The sequence below is a fragment of the Stegodyphus dumicola genome, chromosome 5 (genome assembly GCF_044657685.1).
Source record: "Stegodyphus dumicola isolate Sdum_Otavi_A_Nest chromosome 5, ASM4465768v1".
Taxonomy (NCBI): domain Eukaryota; kingdom Metazoa; phylum Arthropoda; class Arachnida; order Araneae; family Eresidae; genus Stegodyphus; species Stegodyphus dumicola.
Genome location: NC_140772.1, coordinates 226829050 through 226842927, shown reverse-complemented (window position 1 = coordinate 226842927; position 13878 = coordinate 226829050). Strand labels below are relative to the sequence as shown.

General features: G+C 36.1%; 1 protein-coding gene across 1 annotated transcript in view; it reads left to right on the top strand.

Moving 5' to 3' along the window:
- Positions 1-13878, top strand: part of LOC118192828 (adhesion molecule nephrin-like) — a 534505-nt gene that overhangs the window by 324977 nt on the left and 195650 nt on the right. The window contains exon 8 of the mRNA XM_085817751.1: positions 7298-7597. Within this exon, the coding sequence (XP_085673877.1) occupies positions 7298-7597 (300 nt within the window). The remainder of the gene's footprint in view (positions 1-7297; positions 7598-13878) is intronic.

Below are 13878 nucleotides of genomic sequence, written 5' to 3'. Positions count from 1 at the left end.
CAAGATGAATTGAAGTTAATCGGCCCAGTGGAATGGGATATACAGAACTGTCCTCCCCTCTTTTTTTCGCAGTGTATATGAACATACCTAGTTGATATTATTCAGTATAAATGCATCTGAATAATTTCGAATATCCAAGTTACCACTGACTTCTAGAGTAAACATTCTCTGTAAACCCAGAATCACAATGCATAAAACACGCTGTACTTTTCTATCGTAAGCTTCTGTTTCCGCTTTTATTGCTGGTTAACCCTTTTCGGCACGCTACCTTTTAAAGTCGGAGTTTTGATAAAAAAAAAAAAAAGTAGGCAGTCTAATTAGGCCTAGAGGAGTACACAAGTAAAATTTTGTGAAGATAGCACTTATCGTTTTAATTCTGTGGGTGTGCCCAAAGTGGCACACTGATTGAATATAGCTTCAAAAACAGTGCTGAAACGAGCATTGTTGTCAATGAACTGACCGATGAGATGCGGAGAAACAAAGAATACAGAATATTAGTTGTCCTAGATTATCCGTGAGCCCGGTCTGGGCACACCTAGGGTTCGCCGTTTGATTGTAGGCAAGATTTCAAGGTAAAAATTTAAAACTAATATAGAATTAGGAGATTAGCATATAGCCAAAAAGATAACATAGAAATTTCTTTTCAAACAAATCCTTTTATACCCTAAAAGAAAACTGAAAGATTTCTTTGAAAAATGAGTGTCTTAAAAAACTAAACATGGCTAAAATATATGGACTGATTTGTGTTGAGCTGCCATCTGCTATAAATAAGGTACGTTCAGAGTCTATAGTAACCTATAAATCCTTTTACATTCAATTTTTCTGTGCGTACAGAAGGAAATATTTAGGTGTGTTCAGACCGGACACATTTTGCCGCAAAGGGTTAACTCTTTGAAGGGCGGTGGTACCTAGAGTAACCACCTTTTCTATTGAATGTCTTACTCACTCGTGTGAGTGGTTTTCAAGACTGACCGTTTCTGAAGTTCCCTTGTAGCTCGTTAGATGGCAATCAAGAAACATAAGCCAGTAGTTGATGCAGTGTTTCGTCTTGAAAACATCAGCCATCGAAGACAACATCACAACGATGTGCACATTGAAACACCAAATAAAAAGGCCTGTAAGAACACTGTGGGAATGCAGCACATGCAAAGTTGTACTCTGCTTGAAAACGAAAAGCTGTTTCCATGAGTACCATAGAGACTGATTTGTAGGGATGTGTTCTGCGGGCGATGGTCACTGATACTAACCTCCAGAAGTGGTCATTTTTTTTTCACTCGTCTTGGAAAAATATGTGTAATTGTCGCAAATAATTTCATTATAACATCTGCTATAGTAAGTAAAACAAGAGTTTTGCTGCCTTTCCCTGCCCCTCAAAGAGTTAAAGTAGCATAACAGCAATTACTTTGCTGTCACGAGACTTCAACGCGGTTTTAGGTAACAGGATTATCTGAGCCCTGTATATAACTCTACTGTTTGTTAATATCTTTAAATTTTTAGTTTAGTTCTTGTTAGTTGAGTTACCCCCTTCCCCCGAGGGAGGCGTAGTTTGTTAGCGTCAAGTCTACGCATTGTGAATTTTAAAGAATTTTAATAAATGGTTCTTTTAACCCTTTTCCTATCTGTTTCCTGCACATACTTCAACTGTCACGCCAAAAGATAAACAAGTAGATATTACAACCTCTTGATATTTCTTTCTTTAAATTATTGTAATTACTGAACTCTTTTGTAATGCATCAAAGTCCACAAAGAGACGAATTGTTAAACATTTTCTGTCGTTAGTTTTAATATATAATGGATGCAAATATTCTTCATGCCGATTCAGGAGTGAAAGGAAGTTGTAGGAGATAATCAAGTGTAGTACAATGTCGTCTCATTGAATAACCGTTCAGACTGTAAGCATCACGTTTGAGCTCTGACTGCAAGAACTCTGCCAGACTGTTAAAATCATTTGTGTAATCTATTCGGAACTAATGCCGTACAATGGATACAAATACACATACAAATATACAAACGGGAACAATTGGAAACTGCGCAAACGTAACTGAACTCATTAAATTTCAATCGGCGTCCCAATCGTAGATTTATCTTGCAAATTATGTGTAAATTTCCCGTCTATCAATTTCCAAAGTCAACTTTATTAAACTGCTTAGTAGTGCAAAACCAGTTATACATTATGCTTATCTCTATATGTAAAAACGAAGGATTCTTTGTTTGTCTTTTATACAAATCTATAATTTAATTCCAGTCTTTATGAAACTTGCCACCCACGACCTTCAAAAGAAGAGGAAGGTCACTGTTTGCATACGATTTCTCAAAACCCAACCCACTATGGAGTCGGCATTCTTTATATTCATATATATATACGCTAATTTAACAACATTTTGACTAAAAACTCAGCGATTTAAAAACTTTGTTTTGTCACTCTCCAAAGATATATATGTTTCAAATTCAGTTAGAAAACTTGGCGATATATTAAGGAATTTTTAAGATATATTTAACAGAAATGTGTTGCCGCTGCTCAAATCACAATATTTAAAGTGTGCTGTCGTTCAGCAAACGGTAAAATATTTAAATTTTCACGCTTTAACATGAGTGTTATTACATCATACGCATAGATAAAATAGATAGATATAACGCTAGATGAAAAGCACAAGAATAGCGACATACAGTAATTTCACATTTAACATGTCACACTATAAATTACTTTCACCCTTCTTTCTGCATGCCTTCGTAGTGTAATGGTAGCACACTCGGTACGTACTCGAGAGGTCCAGGCGAGGGCAATGCTCATCTTTCATGTGCCCAGCTTCGAAATAACCTAATGGCTGTGAAAACTGAATTTGTAACGTTCATCGTAAAGCATTACTTTACTGTGAAATCAATTATGCCACCAAACGGAAAATCAGTTGCTCGACTGCACCTCAAGCACGAAAAAAAACGACATCATAAGCTTCAGAAATAAACGAAATACGAGAAGCGATACTTAAAATCGTTCGAGTACGTACTGCTCAAGCATGTTCGTAAGAAACAGACGAGCAACACTAAGCAAGACTGGGAAACATTCGAGTAGACACTGCTTATTCCTCTTCATCTGAAGCAGATGAGCAAGAGGAATTGTAACGCATGCCTAGTAACAGCTAGTTTTCTGTGCAAGCAAAATGAAATCTTGGAAGCCATAATAATTTTTACCACTTAAAATCTCTCAGAAGCTTGGTGTAGGAATAGAGAGGTATAAATCACTTTAATTTCATCTTTCAAATTACTCTTGATCAACATCTGTAGATCAGTTAAGTAGAGTCCTTATGCGTTGTATTTATATTAAATAATTTAATCCAATGCGTTCGAAATAAGAACCTTAACTTCCTCAAATCTGTATATTATCTGCTTGCAGAAAACCTTTGTTACTGTGCTGCGTTGTGATTCTCCTAATGAATATCCAGAAAACTAATATTTCTTGGGTAAAAGTATTCCCAAAATTTTGAACAATCAAGAATATTGCTTTTTAAAGAAAATAATTATTTTTCCTTAAACGATTATTCAGTGCTCTAGGGGAGAAACGTATTTTTTGTTTTAATGATAACCTTTGTTCCCGTGTAGGGGGAGGGGTGAGAAACCAAAATTAAAATGTTTCAAGTTTTTTCTTAGTTTATGCTTTTAATTTGCTCCTTTATTTGTAGCGAACGTTTTAGCATTCGCTGTAATGAAAAACATGATGTAAAATATCTGGTGCCATACAAAATGGTTTTCAAATAACCTAAGAAGAAAGTGAAATAAAAATGCGTTTTGTGACGGCAATATTTCCAGCTGCAATGAATATATTTTTCTCAATTGAATTGTATTTGAAATCTATATTTACAAGTGAGTTCTTAGAAATGAAACGTCATGCATTTCTGAATACTATTTCTGCCTCTGTATGGCAAATATTGCTTACGTAGTGGATGCGCAAGAAGAAATAATCACATACTCTTTGAAATGCTTTCCAAATACTTGAATGAAACAAAGCACTTAAATGAACACTTAAATGAAACAAAGCAAATTTTCATCTTCCCTTTGTAAACGGATGTCGTCTATATAAGGATCGCTGCAGGTTATATACGACTGCCAGCAACCACAAAGTGAAAGAACAGATGAAATTATGATACAGAAAAGCTGAATTTCATACTGATGAATTCTATGTGGCTATAGTTGTAAAACGCTTCAATTTGCATCGTGATACAGTAGTTCAATGGTTAAACCATTATCATATATACGAGTAAAATTATCGACTAAAACTGTCTACTGCTTAAGCAGTGATCTTCAGAAAGTTACATTCCGGTTGAATGGGAATATTACTCTTGACGACGTCGAACATTAGCAAGAGAATAATTACACAAAGCGTTTTATCTTCAAGTAGCAAAAGCTACATAATTAATTTGGATCAGAATGGGATGTTGTATTAAATACTTAAGCTGAGTCATCACACCTCAAAGGAAACAAGAGCCATAATTCAAGGGGAAACATGGATTTTCCTTCATCCTCTAAGTTCACACAAATCTCACCTAAAAGAGCAGAGACAAAATTATTCTTTGATTTGATTTTTAAGAAAGCTGAGAAGCAAAATCTCCTTATCCGAAAAAAAAAAATCAACCAGTACCCCTTACAAATTGTGATTTTGGATTCATGTTGTTATTTTAATTGGTGATCTATTTGACTCAAATCCATGTAGAAATACTTTCGGTGGGAAAATCGTGGGAAATATCTCTGAGATTTTATTTTTATGGACTTCCTATGAAAGCGTTATAGGACTTCTAAAAACTATTTAAATTAATTGCTTCTTATAAATTTGCATAGTTACTTGAAAGATTTTGTCAGTCACTCTTTGGGAAGACATTCATGAAATTATCTAGAATTATTACGATAAACTTACTAAATAAACATATTGCAATCAAATTCTTATAAAACCAGTCATATAATTTAATTGTTTTCGATGGAAGTTTAAGTAGATATCCGTGACAAGAAACATAAGAAATGCTTTGATTTCCGGAAGTCCGTCCAACTTTGAAAAAATTTATTAAGCCTCGTTATTTTTATAAATACGCACAAGGAAACTAAACTTCATTCAAGGAAGATGTGTATTTATAAAATAATAAACAGTCAATGGCGGCATCGCGATCGGCAATTTAAATTTAATGTTCATGGCTACTTTTTCATTACAGGAAAAGGAAATAATATTTTCCAAAAACATAATTAATTATTTTTAAATGACTTATTTAAGCTTTAAGTACATATATGACTTAAAAATTGTGAAAGAAGAAATGCTGAAACAAGACACAGATCCGCCAAAAATTACAAGCGGATTTACTGATTACTTAAAGCACTTATAATTTTTGTTGGAAAAAATTTCAGAATGATTCAAAAATTATCTTGAAAATTCCAGCAAAGCCTTCCATAGGGTTCGAACTTCGGACTACTGATTCCGCTTTTGATTACATCACAAAGGCACGCAGTGAAGAAGCAAAAGTTCCTTACATTCTGCCCCACTTAAATGTGGCAGAGAAGATCGAGTTGCCATATCCAGGCCGTGACGAATCATCACCTGCAACGTTTTAGTTCGGTGCGCCACTTGTAGTTTCATTAGATTTATTTCGAAGCATTAAAAATCAGCAATGCCCTCACCCGGATTCAAACTCCAGATCTTCCGATTACTAAACGGGCGTGCTTCCAATTGCTCCGCGAAACCAAGCTGTAAGAAAAGGGAAAATTCCTTTTACACTTTTTTCCTTTGCAGTGATGACAAAGAATCCTGAAGATAATTAAATGAATCTATAGGGTGCGGCAGCGTTCATAGTAGGATATTAAAAGCACACCACAAGGCAGTAACTGTAATTTATTTATTACCTCTTATGTCAATCAATAGTTAAAGGTATGCCATTTACTAACGTGTAAGTCATTGTCCATTGCGTGAATTACTTTTTGAATATGATGCCCCCGCCCCACAAGACATTCATCTAGGCAGCGTTGGAAGCTTGCCATCACTCGGCGTAACGCATTCCCTGGGACATTGCCGACGGCAGTTCGGATGCGATCCTTCAACTCAGGAATGGTGGCACAACGTGTTCGGAAAACTTCTTGCTTCAGGTGCCCCCAAAGTCGGCATATGAAAGATCAGGTGAGCGAGGCGGCTAGGAAATGTCACCAAAACGGGAAACTACTCTGTCGCAATGGTCCGTCCATCTGGAAATTTCCCCTAATGTCCCAAGGTGAAATGTTGCCGAAATAGATGCTGGGTACCAAAAACAGAGTAGTTATTCTTTAAATAACTTTCAACAGCAAAGGCACGATGCTGTGCACTCCAACGATCCATATTACTGTCACATTCAAAATGGCAGCTCATTAGTACACGAATGCGGCACGAGCTGGCGCGCATTCATGCAGTACGTCAATGTGGTTTGGTTTGGTTTGGTTTATTAGATTACGGCAAAGCACTCGAGGGCTGTCTGCTTTAAAGGAGGGATGCCTTCATGGAGGACGTTTTAAGGGAACTGGCTCGTATACACGTTACACATGTGAAAAACCAGGAAAACACCCATGCAGCCAGCCCGTTCGCTGGATTCGAACTTCGGACCGAACTACCAGTGTTCAGCGACGTTACCGCTCGGCCGCTGGTGGGCCGTACGTCAATGTGCTACGCAAGTCAAATTACGCTATGAACGCTGCCGCACCCTATATTTTATAGTTTAAGGTATTTTCCCCCTTCTCCCAGCATGCCTTCGTGTTGTAACTGTTAACACACTCGGCACGTGTCCGAGTCCCGGTGAGGTTTATCAGGACTTGTATTTCTCTTTATCTGCTTGGCGAACATGACGTGTTCTGATTAGACAGTAAGTTTGACTACAAACTATATCCTATGGAGTGTAGAAGAGACGACAAGATGAGAAAGGTTTAATTACCCTTTATTTTCCACGATATCACAGGCGCTCCCGCACTTCTTCTTGGCGAAAAGCCACAACTTTACGGAGCAGTACAGTTTTAAAATAAAATAAAGGTTAATAAAGCTTAAGATCCTTACAGGGTATTGCTCATTTTTCATGATTTCTGCTTCAAAATAACGTTAACGTCTCTACAATAAAATAACAAAAATATTATCTAAGAACGTGTTTATCTGTTTACAGTAGCGTTATTTTTTAATTAATGAATTATTGATTTCCTTGCAATGTTCTTCTGCCTCTAGTAAAAATGTTTTAAATTATCTACAATTTTCAGATCTTAGTAAATCGTGAAATAATGAGAATAATAAGACTTACCTTTCTTTTCTCAGGTCCTCCAGAACCTTTACAGAATTGTACCATTACCAACCAATCGTTCAGCGCTCTGACACTGTCTTGTGACCCAGGAGATGATGGAGGAGAGAAGCAGTCTTTCCATTTGGAACTCTACAGTATGAAGCGAGAGCAACTGCTGGCTAACATTACTTCCAATGAGAATCCAAACTTCTTAGTGAGAGGTCTGCCTACAGGATCTTCTTTCATAGTTGTTATATACGCTTCGAATTCAAGAGGGCGAAGCACTTCTGTGGCACTGACCGCATCCACACTCTTCTCGGCTGAAAGACAGACAGGTAATTTTTTTAATTTGTTCTCTGTTTAAGATTTTTCAAGACAGAAATTTCAAAACTGATGAAATTCAACGCCAATAAAAACTAAATCCAAATACTCAACCAAGACTTTATCACATATTCATTCAAAACTGAAGAATTGCGTCTATTTTATTTTAGGGTATGATTTTTGATATTTAGTTGCTGCTTAATGAAAAATGAAATTGTAATAAATAATTGCGATGTATTTGCGATAAATGCTGTAGAAATTCTTATGTTTATATACGATAGAGGAATAGATTTCAATGAGTTATAAATTTGCTAATTCATGCTATTGCTAAACTTGTAAGCATATACCCATCTTTTGATTTCCTGTAGTTCACCTTAACTTACGAAATTACCATTCGTTTAAAACTGTTACATACCGTATATTCCGGCGTATAACACGCAAAGATATATAACGCGTACCTGTAATTTCGAACTGTATTGCTTAACCTTGAAGTATATTCGCCTCATAACGCTCACATTTTTGGTTACGAAGAAACCTGAAAGGTACATGTGCGATGCTGTTATCTTTTGCAGTTCTTCTATCAAAGGTTTTTCGCATGCATTCGCGCGGTGGTATATTGAATTGACAAGTGGTAAGGGGAACAAGATGTGTTGGGGGGGGGGGGTGGGAAATGCTCAGCGAAGCAAGTAATTCTGCAAAGAGGCTGGATTGTATTCAATGCAGTTTTGCACAAGAATGTTATTCTAGAGTTTCGAGAAAAGGGAGAAATAATTTGGGATGCGAATGTACTTCCTACCCGAATTAATTCGTGGCATTAAGAGTAGGAAGTTTTCTCTTTCTGTAGTCATGTGAAACTGTGATTTTGAAGTGAACATGGAAGCTAAAGCGTATGCAGTTTACTAATTCGTCTTGAATAAAAGGCTAAAGTGTATGCAGTTTGCTATACCTCTTCAATTGGATACAGTAAACTGCGCATGCTTTAGCCGAAATGCTGTTGATCTAGTTTTCCTTTTTAGTGGTAAATATGACTCCTGCGAAAAGAAAAAAATAAAACAGTGCTGGTTTCAAATGCAAAGTCTTTCAGTTTGCGAACGAAAATGGAAACCGTGCTGCAGCGAGGATGTTTGGTACTGATAAAAGCTCCATACATAAGTGGAAGAAAAATGAAATCACAGTAATTAATATGCAAAAAAATGAACGTGCTTTTTCCGAAAGGAGTAACGAAATGGCCTGTTCTAGAAGAAAGTGTTGCGAACTTGGTCGTAGCAAATCGCCAGAACGGTAATAGCATTTAGGTGAATGTAGAAATCAAAGCTTTTTATACTCGCAGTTTTCTTATTTTCTAATCTATCATTTTTATATTCGCCGTATAGATTCGAAACATTAACTTCGATTCTACTTATTTCTTCCTTGTTCAGACCGTCCGATTAATTTTGATTCTCAACAGACTTTACACCAGAACTTTACAATTCACCAAACATATTTATATGTATAAAATCTAACTGCACTAGTAATTATTACATAATTATTTTAAATTTCAAATTAAAAACTGCTGCAGAATTCGCTATATTCCAGTGACCAAAAACCTATCTATGACTTTATCAAATCTTTAATTTATCATGATTAGCAAACGTATTAAAAGCGAAGAAATAAACTAAACAATTAATACGAATAAAGGAACAACAACTCACTTGCTAAGCATTTATCGTAAGAATGGTAGATACAAAACACAAGAATAGCGGCATATAATAATTTCACACTTAACAGCACTAAACATCAGTCACACTATTAGATATTTTCTCCCTCCCTTCTGCATGCCTTCGTGGTGTAACGGTAGCACACTCGGCGCGTACTCGAGAGGTTCCGGTTCAAGTCCCGGTGGGGCATTGTTCATTTTTAATTGTTCCTACTTCGCAAATCCTAATGACTCTACATTGACGCCTGAACTAAAAGGTGGTGGATGACGATTCCTGAACACAGGGATTTGGCGATTGGGTTCCGTAAGCCCCAGTCGATTTTCAAAAGGGGGAGTATATAAGGTATTCTCTTCTTCTTTTTGGACAGGCATGAAGAAATGAGAAATGAGATAATCAGTAGGACACATTACCTAAACTTTAACTGCTAGTTATGATTAAAACAAGAACTTTAACGGCATTTATACGTGAACCTTTCATATATATGTTAAGCAAACGTCTTTAAAATAATTTAAAATTCTTTACAATACATTGGGCTTAATTAAACTTAATTCCTACAATAAACAATAAGATTACGCTTCTTTTTAGTGCGTTAATCCATAAAAAGGGAATTCAAAACGAACAGGTTTTGGCCATTCTATTAAATATTCTACCTGCATTCCTCCTTGTAGCGTTTCATATTTCTTCATATGTTGACTCGTAGAAAAATTCTTAAATAGGAAATGATTCAACGGGCTATGGATAACAGAAGAAGGATTCTGGGGGAAGAGGCAACTTTCATTCCCAATTTCCCGAGAAAAACGGCGGTCCCTCTGTTTAGGTATCTGACTGCCGCCCAACCAGTATAGTGGTTAGCGTCGCTGACTGCTGTGACGAAGGACCCGGGTTCGAATCCCGGAGAATGCATGGATGTTTGTAAATTTATGGTGTCGGTGCGGCCTGGCGGCACTCTGAATGCACGGCGAGCCGAAAGTCCTCTCGTGTGGTTTGTGGAAGGGGAGAGGGGTGGAAGGACTGTCTGACGCGTCATCCCCTCCGGGGTGCTATTGTTCAATGCATTTGATGTATGCATAGTTATTTATCTTTGTATCAGTATTTCTTTACTTATCTATGCATGTGTAATGTTAGTGTAATCCAAGTTATAGGTGATTTTATATATCCAAGACAAATCACTATGATCATAACATTTTGCGACGAGTCCTGTATTCTGTACTATGTGCTAATGTATCCTGAACAGGATAATGTTATGTATTTACCCTGTATTATATTAAGTAGCTACTTCATATATATGTAATGTATATAATCAGTTTCAGATCATGCGTATCAATGTTCATATTTCTATGCATATTTTAAACGTACTTCAAGGTATATTTTAAGCAAGTCATATATTGCCAAAGTATTATTTAATGTAACAATATGTGTAACTATAATTTGTGCGGGTAATTATAATTGTTATCAAGGTCACCTTAGGAAATCTTGTAATATGTATCCTGAACGACGTATAAGACCCTGTATTTATAAATATAATCAATGCGTACTAAATCGGCGAGGTGCCAGTTTGCGCCCTTCTTGACATCTGGGGCTGTTCTAGTTAATGGTGGACTTGGTGCTGTACTGATTAACCAGTATGGTAGAGGCACAGTGCCCACGTCACCCGTCACTTGTACTTGTTCAAAATTGGGGGTGGAACTGAGCTAAATCACACAGGTGGGATCTTGCACTACTCCTTGTTACAAGCAATTTCGTGCGCTTGGTCTGTGGGCGTGTGCTTGGGCTTAATTAATATCTCTAATTTTAGCTTTTTTTTTAGTCGACGTTGATCTAGTGAACAAACAAACACATATACTTTCTTCTTTAAAGATGTAAAATATAAAAAATAGGGCGGCTTTGCTCTATGCGAACAAGCAACCTTTAATGAACTTTCTGCAATTCAGGATCTCCCCCCCTAGACCAGTGCTTTCGAGAACATTCCAGCCTCTTACGTAACCGCTTCTATAAATAACGAAGTTGCTCCATTTTGAATAAGATTGCTTCTCTCCTCCGGCGCTACAACACTTCGCTGCTGCTTAACCCATCTTTCCTTTGTTGGAATAGTTATGACGCAGAAAGTCTAAACTTAATCGTACTTAGTTTAAATCACTATTGAATATGTAATTTGGAGAATTTCATCTAAACTAAAAATGATCTACTGTGAAAATTCAAATAAAGATATAGAATAATAAAAAGTGAAATCGTTCTGTGTCAGCATTTCTGCTGTATTCCACTCATGCCCGGACTCTTATGGCAATTTTCCTCACTTATGTACTCGACTGCGGAAATATCACATATATATAGGTTCAGCAAATCAAAGCAGAAGCTTTTGATTTGCTGTATCTGAAGATGTGATTTAAATTTTTAAAGCTTAGCAACAAACTTTATCAAAGTTCTTTAAAAATATTCGTTGTGTCAGTTTCTGGCTCGTCAAGGGAATTCTACATAACGACGAATAAAAGTCTTTGTAACATATCTCCTCCGTCTTTATTCTGAATAAATTCTTTAAGGCGAAGCAATCCATACACTGATTTCATAGGAGCAAAAACCTCACTTTTAGGTATCGCGTTCCAAAACATGCAAGTGAGCTTAGGAAGTTCCTAACTATATCCTTCTCAATTTCCAAGGTATGTCACACTCTTTTACTACTTCAGCGGAATTTCCTAAAAGAAAATAACACGCACTTCCTTCGTTTCGAATCGATCCAGGCATTACCCTTCCGACAGTCATCGACCGCAACACAAAAAATGGATCCGTTCCGGCACATGAATTCTATTGGAAAAAAAAAAAAAAAAAGTTCGAAATCGGGTGCGGTTTTGCGTCACACTTTTATCTGGTTGTTACAATTTACAGCACGCTTCAAAATGAGATATCATTGCAAGCGATCACGCAAGACAAATAATAATTCTTTCTCTGCGATAGTGGGCACTTAAGAAGAAGTAAGCTCCCGCTATATCTTACAACAATCCAGTTATTACTTCTTCGTACGTTCTTTATGGATAAAGAAACGATGTGGAATGGATTTTCACAAACTCATTCTGTTTTGATCAGTAGAAAATACCTCTAGAGATGTACAGAAATAATTTTATTTATCCTACATCTCTCGTGTTGTGATTATATTCGTGAAGGAATAGAATCTTAGAATGGAGTTTCATCGGAAGAAACATTTTTAATTCCATCTGATGCACCTGCGATTAAGTTTAATGTAAAACCCATTATTGCTTAACACATGTAGTACTGGTATCATTGGGAACTGGAAGTTAAGATATTTGTTCACACGTGCTTTATTGATACTTTGTAACAAGCATGTTAACGTCCTAAAACTTACTTTTGTGCTTCCCTCTTCTTACTTAAAAAATCTCCCATAGGATAATTTTTCTTCCCAAACCAGAAACTTAATATGCAGATTTTCAAATGCATACATCACAGCAATATTCGGGGAAATGTTAACCGTTATTTTTTAAATTTAAGTCAAACATATATAAGAAATTATATCAGATAAAATAGGAAAAATACTAAAAAAAAAAAAAAAACTAAATTAAGGTTTTATTCCAATTTTTGAAAACCTGTTATTGTTACCAAATGGCTGCATAATACAGAACACATGATAGTCAAATGCTTAATAACAATTTTATGTAATAATATAGGTCTTATGAACTTGTTCAAATAATTTCAAAACTTTGAATACATCAAAATAATAACAAAAACAAAATCAAAATCACAAATGATGTCCACACCCTACACATCAACTCACAATAATGACCGTTACGCTGTTAGTGGTGCCACCACTCTCAAACTTTCAAAACTGTAATACCTAAACCGTATATATCCAATTAGTTACACTATGCAGTAAGCTAAAATTGTTTTGATTTGATTTGCATGACTAAATATGAGTATGTTGCCAAATGGCACCTACATTTAAGGGTTAACGCTATCTTTTACGCGCGTGTACTGACGACTTCTCGGTGGCGATTATGATAAATTCTGTGAGTTTGAAATGTCATTTTAAGAGAATACAAGATCTATCTCTCCCTACAGAGTTAGTAGTACTCGAATATTAAAACCAAAATCTGATGTGTACACCATATGACTTCCTTGTACGGAATATCAAATTATACACATTTTTCCTGCATTTCATTTAAACCTATTTCCTCGAATTTCATTAGAGATCGAATTTCTCATTCAATTAATTCAGTTCTCATCTCGTGGCAAGGCAAAAATACATAAAAACTCCAAATATTTCCTTTAAAAGATGAAAGATATATAAAAACATAAAACACCAAATACATTTATAACAAAAAAAAAACATTTTTTACAATTAAAATTACAGCTTCTATGCAAAAACAAGCAATTCGGCCAGCAAGCAAGGAGGCAGATTTTTTTGTGCACAAATGACTCAAATGGTTCGTGTCCATTTCCTCACGAATGTTACACAGCTGGCAAAGAGAACTTGGCAGCATTTTTATACTATATAGAAGCTTGGAGGCCAGTAGCGAGGCAAAAAGTGGCAACACATCTGTCCCTTGGCCATAGTGGAATATCTGTCATTTCTTCAATCTATTTCTTGTTTT